Source organism: Mesoplodon mirus, assembly GCF_964341445.2.
Source record: "Mesoplodon mirus genome assembly, chromosome: 18".
NCBI lineage: Eukaryota > Metazoa > Chordata > Mammalia > Artiodactyla > Ziphiidae > Mesoplodon > Mesoplodon mirus.
This window is the reverse complement of record NC_138994.1, coordinates 59,554,851-59,575,580: the sequence shown is the minus strand read 5'-3', so window position 1 is coordinate 59,575,580 and position 20,730 is coordinate 59,554,851. Positions and strand designations below refer to the sequence as shown.

Sequence of the window (20,730 nt, the reverse complement as noted above, 5' to 3'; positions counted from 1 at the left end):
ACTAGATTTACCCAAGAATCCCAAAGCCTTTAGTTTAAGAGAATATTTAATACTCTTATTAATCATTTTTAATCCGTTTGCTTTTAATTAAGAAACAGCATGATGCTTTCCTATCAACATATGCCAGGGAGCAGATTAATTGTGGCTTAAGATAACTCTCCTTGATTGGTGTAATGTATTAGCTAACGAGATGCTGCTTCTAAGGATGCTCAGACACTGCACTGGAAAGCCAGCTGCCCTCCAGAGAAAACTCTTCTGCCGTCCCCTCCTGTAGCCAGAATACGCTAGGTATTTAAATTAAACATTGGAAAGTTCCCAGACAGAATTAAAGCAACACGTTCCAAGTTTTTAAAAATATAGACCCCTTATATGAAAGATTTGCTGTTCACTCAGAATACGACTGGGTGATGACCACCAAGTCAAACCCTGGTCAAGTTTTGACCACAGCACAGAGCACACGAAGGCCATGGGGTCACAATCCTAGCCAACAGCGTTTTTAGCAAGAAGAATCAACAAACGCAGGCGCCACGGCACCACAGGTTTTTTGTGACGGACCTGGGAGGGTTTCCGCTACAGGAAACAGCAGGTGTGAGCCTGCTTCCCCCATGAGGGTCAGGGACTCTGCAGTTCCTAGTTCGCCCTCCAGGAACGGAGCTGTAGGAATCATCATTCCGGCCAGAAGGACGGGCAACCCTATGCTGTTTACATTTCCCTCCTTAAATTTATGAGAACGTGGCTGATTATTCCCACTGTGGATTTTAACCACGTGTGACATGCTGGGTGCTAACCTCATGACAGGCCTGGGCCCCTATGTCACCTGCCTGCACTCATCCCAGTCAGAACATTTTAATACCAATAAAATAGCAATAATTAAATGTCACAACAGTGGCCTTACAGTACGTGTTCAGCTGGCACTATATCCCGCTCTGCATCAGTGGGTCAGTATCTCTGGCACTACTCAGCTCACTAATTGTATGTAGTAATTAGTCTATCTTACAAAATCTAAATGACCTGTTTGAAAAGTTTCATTTCTAACCTATCGGATTGCTGTTAAGCCCTCCTGACTCAATGGTACAGCAGGGCCTGGGAGCGACCAGGGCACAGGCTGAGGGATGTGAGCCGTGACTACCATGCCCTGCAGATAAGTCACCTTGTGAGCTGCCTGGAGACACCTCAGCAAAGAGATTTTTTCTGAGGCTTTGGCTACCATAGCAAATAGCCATGTGGGTGGGGTGGCCTGCTGGCCCCGCCTCCTGAGAGCCCCGCCTCCTGAGAGCCCCACCTCCTGAGAGCCCCGCCTCCTGAGAGCCACATCTTCTGAGAGCCCCGCCTCCTGAGAGCCACTCCAGCCTCAGCCCCAGGCCCAAGGCGTGCTGCCCAGGTTCTGCCTCACCTTTTCGCTCCCTGGCCCTAGAGCAGCAGTTTGGTGCATGAGACTTGTCCACGGGAAGCTTGGGGACAGTGGAAGTCAGACAACCCTATCAACGGTGCTTTTTCCTCTATCTTCCTCACAAGGGCCTCCACTGACGATTCATCTCATTTGGAAATCCAGACTAAGAATGAATGGGTTGGGACTTCCCTGGTGGCACCGTGGTTAAGAATCCGCCTGCCAATGCAGGGAACACAGGTTCGAGCCCTGGTCCGGGAAGATCCCACATGCCACAGAGAAACTAAGCCCATGCGCCACAACTGCTGAGCCCTCATGCCACAACTACTGAAGCCTGCGTGCCTAGAGCCCGTGTTCCGCAACAAGAGAAGCCACCACAATGAGAAGCATGCACACTGCAACGAAGAGTAGCCCCCGCTCGCTGCAACTAGAGAAAGCCTGTGCGCAGCAGCAAAGACCCAACACAGCCAAAAAATAAAAATTTTAAAAAGAGTGAATGGGTAGCTTCCTGGACAGTAAGGGTGCACTGTGGCGTCCTAGATCATGGATAAATTAGAGCACGCCAAGTCAGAGAACACCGACTGAGAATCTACTGGGCACATGGCTCCCACCAAGACCATTTCAGCTGCACTGAAACTCTCAGTCCACCTTCTAACGTGCTGTGCTGAGGGAGGAGGAAACTGAGCGCCAAACGTGGTGCCCGACACTTAGACGATGTCCTTTAAAACGCAATAAACCTCGTGAAATAAACATCCCTATTTTTACACATGAGGAAAGGGAGGCTTAAGTATGTCTAAGCCAGTAAATTGTAAAGCTGGGATCCAAAAAGTGTGAGATTCCAAATACCACATTCTTCTCAATTTCCACATTCTTCTCAATTTGGGCTTGGGGGAAAAATCAGCTTGTCTGAAAAACCACATACCTTAAACTATGGATCTAAGAATCAGGAGAAGAAACGTGCCCATGAAACAAATGTGTGCCTTGTTCTTATGACCCAATTTAAATCTAAGCTCTCGCTATTTTTTCAGGGAGCTCTGGTGATGCTTCTCTTCTGCCTGCAGTGAAACTGTGAACCATAAACCCTACTATCCCCTACAACGGGACTGTCCCTGTGGACTCGAACAGAATCCCATAACTCATGGTAACAGACTCCTCTAAGGGAAACAAAAGAATTCTACTGCTCAGTTATATAACATCACAGTGTGAATCTCTTTTTTCAGGATTAAGATTAAAAAAAAAAAAAAACTCTATGAAGAAAACACACAGCACGGCTAACAGATGCCTATCACTGTCTTTCCCTGCCAGTAACCACAGTTAAGGACCAGAGAGGGTCACTTCTTGAGGCAAAGCCAGGGTTTAGACCCTGCGCGAGACAGTGTACAATATCCATCCCTGACTGAAGAATCGAGGAAAGGCGCCAGTTTTGGGGTTTGAAAGGCCGTTCCCAAGCACCGAGCAGACTTGGTCCCTCAGAGGCAGCCACTTGGCTTTTGAACACGGCAACACTTTCTTCTCTCAAGGGCGCTGCAGATTTTATCAACAGCCCCACACTAAACCGGGTCCTGCTGAGCCCGCAGAATCCAGAAGGAGGTTTCAAAGCCACATCGTGGGACCACCTGCCCTTCCTCTCTCCCCTCGACTGTCCTCCTGGACTGAGCGCTCAGGGGGATGCTCTCTTCTGTAGACGGGGGGTAGGGGAGACGGCCTCGGTTCTTGGGTACGTTTGGGTCCCAGAGCCTCTGGCCTCCCCTCCTGAGCCATGGGGCTAGGCTGTCTTCTGCAGTTGATCTCCAGCCAGGAGTCTGTGCACACAGGTGACTGTTTTCTCCATCGACAAGATGGCGATGACCTGCTTCTCCAGACACGCTGTCCCCTGGGGTGGGATGTTAAGGCGCAACTGAAGGGCCTGTGCGCTGGCTTCACGCTCGGAGGGGAGCCGTCCTTCCCCGCATCCTTGTGCCCACTGAGGCCGTGCACGTCCGTTAGTGACTAATGGCGGAGGAAGGCGTGCAGGCCTCTACTGGCCGCACACGCACACTCCACTTACCTGGCTGGCCGCTCCTAACTGGAGAACAGCCTCTTATTTTACACTTGCGTGACTTTCAATGCCAACTTCCGCTGCAAGCTGCCAGTGGCCACTGACAAAATTGTCTCACTCAATTATAATGCCAAAGACTGACCTTAACCTGAACCACATGTCGCATGAGGCTGCACATCTGAAATATTTATCCAAGGAAGCTTTTCTGTCATAAAGAAACTGGTAGACTTAACACAGAGGTGAATCTTAGAAGCACCCCGACTCACTGACTTTAAAACTTATAGCAAATCTTGGGGTTCCTTCCCGGGAACAGTCAGCAGAGACCTCAACCAACACTTCCCAGGAGGAGGCGGGTGTGCCCTCCATCCGGCCCTCCAGCAATCTCTAAGCCAGCAGTCACCAACTGTTTTCGATCACACAGCTATCAGGAAAAGAGACACGTGTATTTCCAGCACATACTACCCATATTCTGATAAAATGTATATATGATGTATATGATTTAATCCAGACACTAACTATGAATAAAGGTTGATTTCTTTCTTTTTCTTAGTAAAAATAGAAATAAAAGTCCCAACTTTTTCTTCCCATCCTTGCATGGACTGTCTCGTGTAGCCCAGGATTCCAGAAGCAAATGCTGGTGCCTGGCTGTCCCGGCCTCAGACCTGTCCCAGCCTCAGCCCCAGGGCAGGAGCACTAGGGACACCATCTCAGCGGGCGCTGCTCCGAGGTGTGCGCCTTCCCCGTGAGATCACCCCCAGGAGATGGTGGATCCGTAGTTCCCTGCAGGGTGGACGTTTCCTTCCAGCTCGGATTTGCAATCGGAAGACCTTCAGCTGGAGTCACGGCGTCTGCCGCCTGGATCACCATCCCCTCCCGTTAGGCTCCTGCCCGCGCCCTCAGCGCCGCCCTCCACGCAGCCCTGAGCGCTCGCTCTACAACACGCGTCACAGCATGTCCCTCAGCGCCGCCCTCCACGCAGCCCTGAGCGCTCGCTCTACAACACGCGTCACAGCATGTCCCTTTGCCGCTTCAAATTCTCAGTGGCTTCCCAGGCCTCAGGACAAAGTCCCAGCCCGCCCCTCCACGTGGCTCTCCTGGCCCTACACCATCCCGGGCTCTGAGCCGTCCTGAAATTCCTGCAGCACCGCGGGTGCACGGTACTCTTGCTGTCAGGCTTGGAACATGCGGTTCCTTCTGCCCGGAGCATTCCTCCTGTCTCTTAACCCAACCTTCTCCTCTGGTTCATTCCTACTTTGTTTTCAGGTCTCTGCTGAGACATCCCTTCTAGAAGTCTTCCCAGACTCTGCCCTCCCTTCCCACACAGCGGGTCAGGTAGCCCTTCTCTGTGCTCTGCGATGCCCCGGGTTTGCCACGTTTTGACGTTGGCCTCACTGTTGTATGTGACGCCTTGACGCGTCTGTCTCCCTGCCTTGGCGGTGAGCTCTGCGAGGACAGGAGCGTATGCCTGCCTCCTTCACTGTCTGGTGTACAGAAAGCATTCAGGAAGGTTTGCTGAATGACGGAATGAGCTGCAAAGAACGCTCCACCACCTCCTCACAACCCGTCAGGACATATTACTGTGGGGAGGACACAGGCCGAGGCCCATATCTCCCTTCCACTCCCGAGGCCCGGGAATTCTTAGACAACAAGGCTCGCGGTGCCAGGGGCGGGCGGGGGGGCGGGCAAGGAGCAGGACATGAAGGCCCCTCCCGGGGGCCCGCCTACCTTCACCGTCCCTTCCACTTCCACAAACCAGCGCCTTAACATGGCCTGGATCTGGCCGTCGGTCAGCTCGGGGTTGGCGTTGTGGATTTTCTTCTTGACCAGGTCCTCCAGCAAGAGACGCCTCAGCCTCCAGTAGAAGAAGGTACGGGATGTCTTCCAATCCAGGATGTCCTACACCCAGACAACAATAAGCTTAGTCGCCCCAGCTCGGTGCCCAGAGGGGACTCCACGGGCACAAACCCGACCCTCCAGCGAGCCCCTCAGAGACACTAGAGTGGCCGTGAGCCCAGCCCCTGTAGACGGCTGCCCAGTTCAGGGCGCAGCCCCACGCCCCGCCGACCGCAGCACCGCACAGGGAGGGGCCTGGCCATCGCTCAGCCCACACGGAGCTGAGATGTTCGGGGGTGCAGGGCTCAGACTCCCGGGTAACAGAGAGCGCGGGGCTGCTTTTGAGCAGGCGGTTCAGACAGCTCGCACGCAGGTCAGGTGTGAACTAGCCGCTGCTGGGACCCTGACACTGGGGTAACCCACCGCCTGAGGAACCCTGGGCAGCTGTTCCCAGTGGACTGCCTGGGAGTCAGTTTCTTAGCAAAATGGAGCCTGCCTCCTGAGGAGTCCCCGGGAACCTAACTCATAAGCTGTTTTAGGATGGTAGTGGGCACAGAAAAAGGGAAAAGTCTTGCCAGAAGAACTGAACACGGTTTGATCTGCACACGCTGTTTTAATGCAGCCCCGAGAGCTCCCTGCGTGGGAGCCCGTGGGCACGAGACAGACACGGGCTGGCGGCGGGTCTCTGACAGGTCAGGAGAAGCAGCGACCACCGTACTTACGTTGATAACACCCTTCTCCTGCATCCGGCCCGGTGTGTCGTGCAAGTCAGCAAACTGCACGGCCACCTGGCGATAAATGGGAAGGAGAAAGTCCTCCCGCTCCTTCAGCTTGCTCTCCAGCTCCTTCCGTTCAGCCGCGCTTAGCTCGGGGGTGCCTGCAAGGAGACACACCATCAGGCGCGGGTGGACCAGGAGCCGCTGCTCAGAAGCAGCCACAGTCACGGGAAGCTCTGAGGCTCAGCTCTCCAACGTCTTCACCGCCTCTCTGCTGATAACTGGACTCTGCCGGATGCCAGACCTGTCCCTGTCTTGCCACGGGGCTCCCGTGCCCTCCCTTCCCTGTGGGGCTGATGACTATGAAAGCAGCCCTGGGGGGGCCCACTCCCCAAGCAGGTGCCAGCCCGTGCCCCTCACCACCGCTCTGACAGCGGGCCCCTCATCCCCACAGAGGGCACCGTGCCATGCCCTGCTGACCAGCACTAGAGCGGCCGGGCTGCTCCGGGTGTGGGACACGCTGGGGGGGCACGCCCTGCGCCTCCGCACACAGACCAGCAGCTCTTCTTCCCCACGTCCGCACCAGTCACCTGCCCGCCTGGACAGGACCTGATGACTCCTCAGGTTGCAAGCTGCTTTACTTCACAGCTTTAATCTCAGGTCTGCATACTCAACCTGAAATTAGAATCCGATCCAATCAGAACCAGAGGCATGTGTCTCATGCCAGCTCGGTGGATTAGCCAGACTCCTAGTCTCCTGCCTGGGCTGCTACTGCCAGAGCCAACCCCTGACCACAGTGACAAAGACATTCTAGTTCTTGGGCTAAAAGCAGAGGAGGGGGGAAAAAGAGAATAGCAGTCCACAAACCCCATTTGGATCCCCCAGCTTATGAGCACGTGGCACCCTTACACAACAGATGAGAGTCTGGACTCCTTATAACAAGCAGCCTCCCACCCCCACTCAACAGTGTCCCAGGAGAGGTGCTGCTACGTTGTGCTTTTCTTCCTAATTACTCTCAGAATGGAACTTGCAGTCAATACAGAGAATTTATCTGCCTGCCCAGTAAGGAGGAGTAAGTCTAACTGAAAGAGCAATAGGTGACAGCCCCTGGGGTTGGGGACAACCTGAAGTGCTTTGTCACCAAAGCTGACAAATAAATACATGACCACAGGTGATGGGATGCAAAAGAGAAAGGTCTATTTCAAACATGTCTGTCTGGAACGGGCCTTGCTTTTTATGCCACTATGAATCACATGCCATAAACAGCCTTGGGCTGCTGAGTGAGCCGTATTATACCCAAACACATGTATAACTCTAGTACCTAGCTTCAGTCTTATGAGGTTTTTGGATGCCCAAGTCCACCTTTTTTTTTTTTTTTTTTAAACCCATCACTACTTTGAAACTGTGATGGAGGGTACAAAGGGCTATCTTTCCTTGGGCTCTCACACAGAGGCAACCCATCACGTTGGGCCCCGGACCCCCCGGCAGCCTTCTTTCCAAACCAGGTAAACAGCAGTGGGCACCACACTGTGGGATGAGATGGAGGCCCGTTCATTCTAGGTGGACCTGCCTGGAGGGTTCCGGGGAGGAGAGCTGACCAGCTTCTTCTGAGATGAGATGGTCTCGGGTATAACACCCTTGACAGGGAAGCAAACATTTTTCCTTCTCCAATAAAAGGAACCAAGGCTCCTTGGAGAAATGGTTTATTCCGTGGCTGGAGCAGGAGAAATAGAAGATGAGCCTGGAGTGTATTGTCACAAAAAGTGGGGAAGCACTCAAAAACTGACTGGGACACGTTAAAAGGACACAGGAACCAGGGTGAAGGTGTTCTGACCGGCTAAATCTGGGACAATTTGAGCATCAGATAGAATATTTATGGAATTAAATAAGAACCCATGAGTCACCCTGACATAAATAATTAAATGGGGGAGAAGGGAAGGGAAAACCCTCTCTCTCCCCAGACTAACAATTAATAGAGAAGGAATAATGGAATTAGAAAACCACCATTTTACAGCCATCACAGTCACTGATTCTGCCAAGGATTATCAACAGATACTAAAACTAGTGGGTGAGTCTTTGAGGAGGAACAGGATAGTTTCAAAGCAGCTCCTTACAAATTACTTACTAATTACAAAGGGGAAGATGGCAACTGTACAGTGGATTAACCCAGTGAACAAAACCTTAGAACAAGTAATCAGAGCTAACCAGCACTGAGAACAGGACAAGCTGACATCACGTGCCTCCTAATACGACATCCTGAGAAGGACATGACATCACTTTTGCAGTATTCCTGCCAAAAATGCATAATCTGAATCTAACCATGGAAAATATAAGACAGATTCAAACTGAGGAACGCTATAAAAAGTGGCCTGGACTCTTCAAAAACTGTCAAGATCATGAAAGACAAAGGCCAAAGAACTATTCCAGATTAAAAGGGACAAAATACTGGACAACAAATTGCAACATGTGCTCTGAGATTAGATCTCAGATATGGAACCCCCCCCAAAAAAAAAGGCTATAAAGGACATTATTGGGACAACTGGTAAAATTTTAATATGAATTATGGATTAGACAGCAGTATTGTATCAATGTTATAGCTTCTGATTTTTTTTTTTCGGTACGTGGGCCTCTCACTGTTGCGGCCTCTCCCGTTGCGGAGCACAGGCTCCAAATGCGCAGGCCAGTGGCCATGGCTCATGGGCCTAGCCGCTCCGTGGCATATGGGATCCTCCCGGACCGGGGCACGAACCGGTGTCCCCTGCATCGGCAGGCGGACTCTCAACCACTGCGCCACCAGGGAAGCCCTAGCTTCTGATTTTAATAAATGTATTTTGCTTATGTAAAAGAAAGTCTGTGTTCTTACACACCGAATATTTACGGATAGAGGATCGTGATGTCTACAGATTAGCTCACACGGTTCAAAGAAAACACATGTGTGCAGAGAGAGTGAGCGAGGGAGCTCGTGCATGTGAAAAGTGTAAAGCAAGTCGAAGAAGTTAACAGTAGGTGAACTGGAGAAAAGGGCATCCGAAGTTCCTTGTACCATTCTTGTAACTTTCCTGTAAAATTATATCAAACGGAAAGTTAAAAAAATAAGTACAACTAAAAAAAAAAAATTATCCTGGCTCCCCAGTGCATATAATCAGTCATCAAAGCTAATATTTACAGGGCACTGGGCACTGCTCTAAGTGCTTTACATCTATTAACCCATTTAATCCTACAACAACCTTATGAGGTTGGTATTCCTATTATCCTCATCTTACAGGTGAGGAAACTGAGGCACTGAGAATTTATGTAACTTACCAAGGTCACAAAGCTAGAAAGGGGTGGAGGCAGGACCCAGATGCAGCAGCTTGGCTCCCACAGCTTTTGAACACTGTGTTGTGTGTGTTTCTGGCTTATGTGTACGAGCGCTTCAGTACTAGGATCCCTTTAACTTCAGAAAAGGCTAAATGAGGATGGCAGACTCCTGCCTGATAAAGCTGAGGTTCCACCTCAGTCCCACCCCACGACTAGACCGAGACGGCATCTCCAATAATTCCCATCCTGTATGCAAGTCTCTAGGGTAGCGCCTCCTGTTACAGGCATACCTAGAGAATATTGCTAAAAAAGGCCAAAACAAGTATAAAAACATCAAAACATAACATCAAAGATCACTGATCACAGATCACCATAAGAAATATAATAATAATGAAAAAGTTTGAAAGCACAGTAAAGCGAGTTATACCTGTACTGTATTTGTTATGGTGAAATCAAACAATGCTATCAAGCAGGACTGCACACCCTAGAGAAATCGTTTGTGAAAGGAAGAGTCAATCGATGCAGCAAACCTCACTGGTGTCTTATTTTAAGAAATTGCCACGCCCGTCCCCCACCCCCCTTCAGAGACCACCACCCTGATCAGTCAGCAGCCACTAGTCGAGGCAGGACCCCCCACCAGCAAAAAGATTATGATTCACGCAAGGCTCAGATAATGGTGAGCATGTTTTAGCACTAACGTATTTTAAATTAGAGTACGTACATTGTTCTTCAGATGCAATGTTCTTGCACACTTACAGTGTAAACATAACTTTTCTATGCACTGGGAAACCAAAAACGTCACATGACTCGCTTTATTGCGATATTCACTTTATTGTGGTTGTCTGGAAGTGAACTCGCAATATCTCGGAGGCATTGCGAGATCCTCAGGTAAAATCACAGCCCTGCTGGGGGGCGGGGGATGGCAGGACCGTGAATATGGCTGAATAGGGATTTCCAGACCCTCACAACGTTCTCCCTCAGGGTCAACAACATATATATATATATGCGCTCCGTATACAACACACACCATTTATTGAGCGTGTCCTACGTGCCAGGCACTGCACTCCATGATTTTAGGATCACACAGCTCATAAGTCACCACGCGTAGTTCAGACCCAGGTCTGGTCAGCTGCTAACACTGTTGCCAAGCGGAATACCTCAGAGTTATTGAACGCTTTCCAAGTTGCTTCAGATACATCATCTCTAATCTTTATAATAACCCAACCTTACAGACAGGGTCTCTGTTTCACAAATGAGAAAACCAAGGCTCTGAAACGTAAAAGTGACTTGCCCAGTGACACCCAGCTCTTAAGTAGAAAAGCCAGAATTTGCACTTGGGTCTGGCTGTCTCTGAAGCCTGTGTTCTTCTACATTAAATGGTACTGAAAGTGGCCAAGCAGGAGACCTGGCAGTGGCCACAGAAGGGCAATGAGCTGGAGCGTTTGGTTCATTGTGTTAGGAGGAGTTAAGAGCACAGCTCAGCACTGGGTGCAGAGCAGGGGGACTTCGGCGCGTAGGACCAGAGCACCGGGGGAATAAGACCGAGGCTTCACCCAGGTGGAGGGACGGAGGGGGCTAATTCCTGGACCAACAAACTTCTCATCCACCCAGTCAAGCTATCCTAGAGCTCTGAAAGAATTCCAAAATAAACACCTACAATACTCGGGCCCTCCTGAGTGAGACTAGGAAGATCCCAGAACATTCCCCCAAAGCCTGCGTTGTCTGGTTCCTTCGGTGATGCCTCTGATTGCAGTTCAAGACCTACCTCAAAAAAGCATCAAAGGGGCCTCCCTGGTGGCGCAGTGGTTGAGAGTCCGCCTGCCGATGCAGGGGATGCGGGTTCGTGCCCCGGTCTGGGAGGATCCCATATGCCGCGGAGCGGCTGGGCCCGTGAGCCATGGCCGCTGGGCCTGCGCGTCCGGAGCCTGTGCTCCGCAACGGGAGAGGCCACAACAGTGAGAGGCCCGCATACCGCAAAAAGAAAAAAAAAAAAAAAAAAAGCATCAAAGCAAGGAAAAGACAGAAGCAGAGAATGTATGTGTTTTTAAATGCCCATGAGAAAAAGATTTGTGCACTTGAAGGGAGAAAGAAAGGTTTTCTACATTTTATTTTCTAAAAATCAAAGGCTGCTCTTAAGCTAGTTTTACACCCTCCTGTAGCACGCCGAGGGCCCCTCTCCTTGTACAGCAAAGCAGCCAGCCCCAGTAATGATTTAGGGGAGATTAACAAATATGTCAATGTCTATTTTCTGCTTAATTTAAAAGCAGCGTCTATAAAGATTTTTGACTTCTGAACCCTGCTCTCCTGAAAGAAAGAAGGTAAGAATGAGGAGGGGGATAAAGAGTGATTATCCCATCATTGATCGTTTGTCAGGAGCATTTCTTATTCACTGGACTATTGTAAAAAGCTAAGCTCTCGATCAATCCTATAAGCTCCCTGTACAATTAAATATCTTGGAATGGTTTTCTTTCTTTTCTAGCCAGATTGCAGGGCCTCAGGGTTTTTAGGAAAGCAAGCCAGTGTGTGTGCATGTGTGAGTGTGTTTAAGAATATGCTACAGAGAGGAAAGTCATTCTTTCTAGAATCCTACTTTAGGAAAAGGCTGAAATGGGAAAAGGGAAAAGAGAGGTCGGTCACTCCCATGCCTTCCTTCCCAAAATAAAGAGTCCCCATGAAATCCTAAAAATCCAACCTTACAATTAAAAATGTTTAAAGAGTTAAACGCAAGAAGAGGTATTACTAGTCTGATCAAATGAAAGCTAACATTACTGAGATGTTACCATACACTCGTGCTGTTTAAGTACTTTTCATCTCATTTCATCTTCACGACAACCCTAAAAGATTGCTGTGATCTTATCGATGGGGAAACTGAGGCACACAAATAAAGTGAAGTAACTTGTCCAAGGCCACAAAGCCAGGAAATGATGGAGCTGGGATTTGGGCTTAGGCAGTCTGGCTTCAGAGTCCATGCTTTTTAAATGAAACAAGTTAAACTGACCTGCAAGTGTCCACAGGACAGCAGCCTGTCAGGTGTTCCAGGGGCCAGGACATAATGAAAAGCCACATCTCTCCTCCATGGGGTCAAAGCTGAAGAGAAGCTTCTGAGACCGCTGATTTCTGCGGCAGGAGGTGCTTTTACCCAGCCTTGACCCTGGGGGAGGGCGGGAGGTGGCCAGCCTTACCGTATGGATGAGCAGACCATGGAGTATGATTCGGGGGGAGGGTGAGACCTTCAAAGCTTAGAATAAAAATCAGAGTGGTAGGCTAAAAATTCTTTGCTCAGCCAAAGGCACTAGGTGACCTTGCAGAAATCTCTTTCCTTTTCTGAGCTGTTTCTCATTTATGTAACAACCATCCTAATCTGGCAAACAGGAAAAATGTTGTATAAAAGGATGTGATATTAAAGTGTGTGTTCTTTTAATTCTTAACTTTTTTTTTTTAGTTCTATCAAGAAGCCTATGTAAATTTAAACCCAATTTTAACTTTCATGTGCCCTTCCTCCTCTGAAGAAGAAGGCAATTTGCTGTGATTGGTTAAATACTTACGATGCTAAAGAAAAGAACTAGATCACCCTCCCCACTAAGCTCCTGAATATCTCAGATATGAGAACACATACCCATTCCTCAACCTTAAGATTGAAAAATCAGCATAAAAAAGACTGGAATCTTATTAAGATTCAGAAGTACAAACATAAGTAGCTGTTTAAAAGATCTATGTAACCATATTTTCTACGTTGAAAGAAAGTTCTCTAAAATACAGTAAGATAGGGTGGAAAAAAAAAAAAAAAAACCCTGCAAAGCTATTTCCGTATCCATAACAGGTGTGCCTTTCTTTACACAAAAGCATTCTTGAAAAACTGCGGAAATCAGATCCTGTTTTAAATGCCTTAAGGGAGCTATTTAGAAGGAACCCTGCAGTGAATCCTTTGGTAAAGCAAATAATCCTTTTGTAATGGGAATAATTTCTCCCAGTGTATCTAGTTTTTTTTTAAATCCCATTTTCATATATCTGCTTTTCTTCAAAGGGGGCCATAACTATCTAAATACAACTGTATATGCATATTGATTTTAACAGCAATCCTCTCAAGGGACGTTTAACCCTGAGGTTCCTTGCGATGGCGTTACTGCTCTACTTACTGTTCATATTTTAGAAAAATCATTATAGTAAAGCCAGAGATTTCCAAATGGGGATAAAAATATATATTAAATACATTACTCCCCCTGCAGCCTTGTCCCCTGTGCCCCCATGCAAACACCCCACACAAAAGAGTCAGGAAACAGCACAGAATTCTCTGAATTCTAGTGGCAATTAAGCCTGGCAGTCTGTACTATTTTCTTTCTCTAAGTTGCTCTTCCTAAGTCTGGCAGGTGGGAGGACAAGGATCTGGGTCATCTGGGACCAAGTGGGGAAGAGGGTCCCTCTGACAAGTTCTCATGACAGCCTCAGGCAGGCAGAAGCTTAGGTAGGTACAGTCTAACAGAATGCCTGCCAGGTCCCTCCAGCCTGAGGGAATTGTGACTCACTCCTTCCTGGGAAGAGGCAAGCCCAGATGCTTCTATAAATACAACCAGATTAACAGATCACACCTAAAGGACGACCCCGTCTCCTTCCCAGAAAATGTTGTCACTGTTGCACTAAATTGCATCAAGCCAAAGAGCTTCTGAATCAGTGTGACGAGGTGGATTTTAAGCTGCTGCTAACTTAAGGGAGGATCCCATCATCTCTACCTTCATGATAGAAAGTCTTACGTTGTTTCTCAGCAGCCTACCTACCAAGGAGCCCAGTGCTTGGGGGCCTTGGTGCCAGGGAGGACACTCTGTGTACAATAGGGGAGAGGGCCAGAGGCCACTCCCCAGGCTGAGTATTAGGACTTCTTTCTTTCCCATGATCAACTTTCCAGGTAAGGACACTGCTTTGTGCCTCAAATAAGCAACCTGGGCTCTTTCCAGCTTACAGCATCTTGAAGAGGGCACGAGAGAGAGAAAAGCACACACAGCACAGAAACTTCGATCCCCTCTGCCGGAAAAGCAGCTTAACCCTCGAGTCCCCTTAACTCCAGGAAGTATCCATTTCCTGTCATCCCGCTGGCTAAAGAGAAGGCTTGGGAGTGAGGCATTCCCGAGGAGTTTCACAGACACATGTATCCTCACCCGCAGCCACAATACTCCATCTACGCCCAGGGTGCCTCAGGCCGGGAGGCGTGCGGGGTGTGGGCTAGGGCCTCACGGCCAAGCAGGGGCCAGCAGTGGTGCTCGCTGCTGCCCGTGTCAGACTGTCACTCCCAGAACGCGCTCCGTCCACGTGGGCACGGCCAGTGCGCTGCATGGCAGGCTGCCCGGCTGCCTGGGAACAGGGCCATGACCAAGATGTGTGTCTGGAGCAGAATAAAGTTCCACCAAGCGGCTCCTTGGCCCAGGTGCTCTTTGTACTGAGGAGAGGGATGGCGGGGAGCTTACATTGGCTTCACGCTTGGGCCAGAGGGTCCTCTCTCTACCTAAATTGATTTGTCACTTCCCTCGGAACACAAGAGGAGGATGAGGATCCAGAAGAGGATCTCACGTCACAGCATCAAGAGGCCAGGCTGGGAAGGCTGTCCCGCTCTAAGGCCACTCTCCCTGTCCTGGAGGTAAAAGGATATCAGAGAGACACAGCGAAGCCTTGAAGGGCTGCGCTCTGTTTCCAAAGAAGGAATTTAATTTCCTTAAGGCGACCAGAATGGTAGGACATTTTCTTCTCTGCACTGACTCTCCCAAGCCCGGGTTCTGAGAACCCAGGGTCAGAACTGCCCAGCAATGCAAGACTCTGGTATTTGGTCTGACATCACATTTCTTGCTGGGGTAATTCTTCCCTTTACCTTTATCAGGGACCAATCTATGTACTGTCTTCATACTCTCTGTTATAATCACAGAACTGGAAACTAGTAATTCACCACGTCTACCCAAACTAACTATATAAAATGACAAAAGGCCATTTTAAAAAAATAAGAATCCTGAAAGAGATGATGTTAGCTGTTCAGAAGTTAAGTATTATTCATTATCCTTAGAGAGTATTTTGAGCACAGTCAATCACCATGCACTGGTTTGTCTAAGTGACCTGATGGCACACTCCCCCGTGCAGAGGCCCATTTGGGAAGAAACTGGGAACACAGGATAACATCTACTCCTCAGGCGTCCTCCTATGTCAGATTTCTCTCCGTGGAGTTGGCTTAAGATCACAAAGGAAAAGCACTCTTGTTTAAAGAACTCGTTTAGGGGCTTCCCTGGTGGTGCAGTAGTTCAGAATCCGCCTGCCAATGCAGGGGACACGGGTTCGAGCCCTGGCCCGGGAAGATCCCACAGGCTGTGGAGCAACTAAGCCCGTGTGCCACAACTACTGAGCCTGAGTTCTAGAGCCTGCAAGCCACAACTACGGAGCCCACGTGCCACAACTACTGAAGCCCGCACGCCTAGAGCCCGTGCTCAGCAACAAGAGAAGCCACCGCAATGAGAAGCCCGCACACCACAAGGAACAGTAGCCCTCACTCACTGCAACTAGAGAAAGCCCGCGCACAGCAACGAAGACCCAACGCAGCCAAAAATAAATAAATAAATAAATAAATAAATAAATAAATTTATTAAAAAAGAACTCCTGTTTACTTTTGATCAGGCTTAGTATTCAGCTGAGGTAAAAATCTGAGGAAATCCTGAGAAAAGTAGCACACAGGGAACCAGAATTCCCTTCTGGGCACTAGCGTACATTTACTTTGGACCTTGGATGACTTATTTAACTCTTCCTTCAGCCTCGATCTCCCAATCTGGAAACTGAGGTCATTTTTACCCACTTTGTGAAAAAGCATTTTGGCAGTCTGCTTCTAGGCACTGAGAAAGGAGCCAAAAGCCAGTGTGAACCCAAAAGGATCCGGGTTCACAAATGTTTCTTCTGTTACATCCCCACCGATCTCTTCTGTCACGAACACACCTGGACGTCTATGGTCTCCCTGACTGACTGAGAATACCTGAGACAAGACTGCTTCTTCTGCTTCCTTCGTATTTCCTTCCCTATACCACTCGCTCCCAAAGGGGGCCTAAGCCACAGAAAATGCTCGATTACAAACACGGCATCTGCTTCTTCCGACGACGAGGATGGAAAGGAAACGATGCCAATCACCATGTTTGAAAAATGCTTCGCAGATTCAAAGACAGCGCACATACATCTGATCCCCACGCTGGCTAGGTGGGAGCATTACCCCCACTCTCTAGATGAAGAAGCTGATGTTTGGAGAAGTTAAACAACTTACCTGCAAGCAACATACCCAAGACCTGTACGTAGTTATTTTTACTCCAGCTCCACTGCTCATGCCCCAAGCTGCCCTGGGCCAGTGCCTGCTTCACATTTAGCTGACTAAGGATTCTTCCTCTAGTGCCATTTTGGTCAAGGTTAAATAAATATGGTTTTCTTCAATGTGGATAGGAAATTGATAATAAGATGATTTGTAACAAATGATTAAACGGCCATCCCTTGGGAATCTCCTCCCTTTCCCCTTTCCGTGCTTCAAAAGGTAAAAGATCCTGGGTGAATGTGGGAGCGATATCACTTTCCTTCAAGAGAAAGAAGCTTCAGCCCCACACCGCTCACCATCCAGTCATTCTGCAAACAGATGTTAGAGAGGATCCCTCTTCCTACCAGCCAGTTACTCTGAAGGGATGATGACAGCCATTGGGGGGTTAAAAAGAGGCAGTGAACCCCCAGGTAATGAGCAGGAATTCAGCAGGCAGTGTAAGATAAATGGAGCTCTCTCTCTCTGCTGGAGTCAGCATGAACTGCGGCCCTGCGGCTTGTTTGTGGCAAATGGAGTGCGCAAAATATCAAAGGGCAGTGATCCAGAAGGAGGCCGACTTTGACAAATTTTAAATTGGCCAGAAAGAAAATCAGGAAAAAAGAAAGAAAGAAAAAGAGAGAAAAAAAGAAAATTATGCAATTCGCTGTGTTCTGCAATTGTGGCATTGCTGCCTTCATGCAGAATTAGTGGTAAAAATGGCGATGGCGGCGATCGCTGGATGCTGGGAGCAATTATGAGCCATCTAAGTGAGATGCTTATCAGTGGCTGAAGCTTTTAGAGCTCTCTCTGTGTACAGTTGTGAGTAACTTGCTCTTGAGCTGCAGTTACTTTAATTAAAGTGTATGGTGTTGGTCAGAAGTAATTATCCTGTTTGGAGAAGAAAGAGGAAGAAAAACCACCTCAACAATTCTGGGTGGCAATAGATTTTAGAAACAACTTTGCCAATTTCTTGTTGTATGTGTGTATTTCCTATAAAAGGATCAGGCTGCGGTGGGTTAGAGTTATTGGTGGTTGTTTCCTAATGGCAAAACAATGGGACACAAACAGGGTTTATGGTAACCCAAGTCGCTGTGTATGGCAAGCAACATTGTGCACGGCTCAGGGCTCTGATGCCAGGACGTACGGTCTCTAGGGTGAGGGGAGGCAAACTCTCAGAAGTTTCTGTGTCTCTGGATGGTGAGGATGTAAAGAGTTCACAAATGGTACTTTACTAATTAACTTACTATTTGGAACATAAATGCACTAGCATCTTTTTTATGTCTTCCATTCACTGAGTTTCACTACCTTTTAAAGACAATCTCCCTGTTGTCTTTAAAAAACAAAAACAAACCAAGCCAACAAACAAAAGACCCTTAAGCCATTATCTTTACTAACAGAGCAAAGGGCTCGGTGGGAGACCTGGGCAGAAAATCAGTGTTTTAAGAGACTCTGAAACTCATTCAGACTCTGGACTTGACATAGGGCTCCCACAGTTTAGTCCAATGTTCAGATTGCAAGCGCCTTCCAAAAGCTCCAGAAACAAATGAGCGACACAGTAGCGGCTGGAAGCATGGAGTGCAAACGCTCCCAGGGATTCTGCTGCTCGGCCTCTGTTTTAAGTGCACAGTGTACAATCTTTACTTCCATTTCTCCAGCTCAGGATGGCCCCAGGATGCCGCCTGGGTAGGCCTCCGGCTTTTCCATCCTGTGACATTGACTCTTCAGAAACAAGGCAGGCTCGTCCAGAGAGACAAGCAGAAACAGGATACTTAAGCCTAGCATGTTCTCTGCCTGATCAGCCTGCCCCCAACAGCAACTTCCAGCTAATCATTCTTTACAAGGACATCCACAAGCCTAGAAAGATGGGCTGTTTGAACTATAAGGAAATATCAGAAGAAAAAATCGGGTGACTTTTGCTTTTTTAAAGGCCCACTTTCCCTCCTATTACACACACTATTTCATTCTACCAGGGTTCTTACCATAGAGAGGACAGTAAATAAAGATGATCATGAATTTGATCAAATGCTTCAGTGCCTCCTCCCCTGGCCTATGAATGCACTCATTACAAATCAGCTGAACGGCTCATTGATTTGCCAGGAGGACAAGCAGACATACCCAATCGCTCAGCCAAGTGGATGTAGACGGGGTCCACCCGACGCATGGTTTTCACCAGATCCTTTCTGCGGAATTTGATTTCTACTGTCCCTTCTGGCTCCAGAACTGATCCCCTGGATCACAGAGAAAGGAAAGGAAACAAAACAAAACAGAAATAGAGGCACTTTAAAGGAAGGAGACAACAGAATGAGGCCGGTTACAATCTGTGGACCAGGAAATAGCTTCATTATGGTTTTACCCACCCACGGTTCACAGAGGGAACCCCAGGGAGAGAAGCAGGCACCAGAGAAGAGTCTAAGTGGGGTATGGGAAAGGCCTGGCAAAAAGCAATTAAAATAATTCTTATTATGACATCAGTCTACTTCCATCTCAAAGGGAGAAGAATACAGATTCCACCACCTACAGCTGATAAGGGTAACAGGAATCACATTTTTCAGAAAAAAAAAAAAGTTGATGTAGCCGCAGTGGCAGAGGAACAGTCTCCATCACTCAGGCCATGCAATGAGGGGGTGGCGGGGTGCTGACTGGTCCTACACACGGACGGCACCCTGCTGCTATGGAAATGACACAGGTTTTGGGGTCACTTCTAGTGTATACTAATGATGTTCTATTACCAGGAGCTTTACCCTACACACCTTTTTTTTTTTTTTTTTTAAAAAGACTTTCTACATAAAAAAAAAATACAGCTAATGCTTACTCTGTGCATGGCACTGTTCTAAGGTCAATGTAAAAATCTTTATGACAATCCCATGCCCAGTCTATATCCACTATGAGGTAAGGTACTATTATCCCCATTTCACAGAGGAGGAAACTAAGGTACGGGATGTTAGGAGACTTGTCCAAGGCTAACAAGTGACAGAGCTGGATTTAAAACCATACAGTCTTGTTCTAAAGTCTGCAGAGGACTTGTCTCCCATCTGATATCAGATCAGGAGTTAAGTTAGCACTTAAAAGTAAGCCCCTAATTATAGAACGCTAGCCTAGTGATTTGACAATAAAACCACTGGACTCTCTTAAGCAGTTTTTGAAATAAGAGGCTGAAATTTTGGGAAAAGAGAGACATAGGTGCTCTAATAAAATGACTGGATGTAGGAACTGGCATGGAAAATGTCAAGGAGATATGATGTGAGATTTACAAAAGGGTTGAAAGCAGATTATGAAAGGAAGCTGGATTTGATCTGTTTTACTTAAGTGTCGCAGGGGCCAATGCCTAACAGAAGCTTGGGATTTTCTCTTGCAGTTCTCTTTGTGCTGCAAACACTGTGTTCTCCAGGCCTCCCCAAATGCCAGAGTGAGGCACTGCGCTGTGGGGGAGAAGCTCTGGTTGGAACCACAGAATGCAGGTGCCGTGGTGCACCTCGATGGCCACCCAGGTCGTTCCACAGACAAGGAGAAGCAACCCAGGGAGAGCGAGGACCGCTCCAAGTTCCTCACTAGTCAGTGGCAGGGCCTGGGGAAGCCCCAGGACTCCAGACTCACAACTCGGTCCTTCCGCGCCACCTCGCTTTAAAGCTCCCTCTGCCACATACCTAAGAAAGAGATGATGAATAGGTATATCTGAACAACACACAGGAGACGGTCTCTCAGAGTTTGGGGGTGCCTGGATAGAGGACTTCATGGTAAAAGAATCTGGGGTGAGGATCACACTGGGAAAGCCTGACTCCAGCCTGGTTCCCTTCTCATGCTGCGGATGCTTTCTAGAAGCCTATTTTTCTGACCTTGGAGCCCTCTGGGGATACACAGATTCAAATAAAGGTCCCTTGGTTATAATGCTCTCCAGGAGGAAACCAACAGCTAGAGGATCCCCCAGAGGCAGCGAGTGGAAACGAGGAAGGAGCACTAACTACCTGCTTTCTCGGTCAGCATACATCTCCATGTGCCGCGGGTTGATGGTGGGGTCAATCACGACCCAGGAGCCACCCCGGAGCTCGGCCTGTGGAGGAATGTAAACCATCACAGGCTGCGAGCACTCCCGTAAGCCATCCACGATGTAAGCACCAAACTTCAGCACTTGGTCGTACATATCTGTGGAGAATGAGACAAA

General features: G+C 48.4%; 1 protein-coding gene across 1 annotated transcript in view; it reads right to left on the bottom strand.

The window, feature by feature from the left end:
• ACACA (acetyl-CoA carboxylase alpha) overlaps positions 1 to 20,730 on the bottom strand; it is a 229,624-nt gene that overhangs the window by 6,527 nt on the left and 202,367 nt on the right. Inside the window, 4 exon segments of the mRNA XM_082604563.1 lie at positions 5,151 to 5,321; positions 5,981 to 6,135; positions 18,687 to 18,799; positions 20,534 to 20,711. Coding sequence (XP_082460689.1) covers positions 5,151 to 5,321; positions 5,981 to 6,135; positions 18,687 to 18,799; positions 20,534 to 20,711 — 617 coding nt within the window.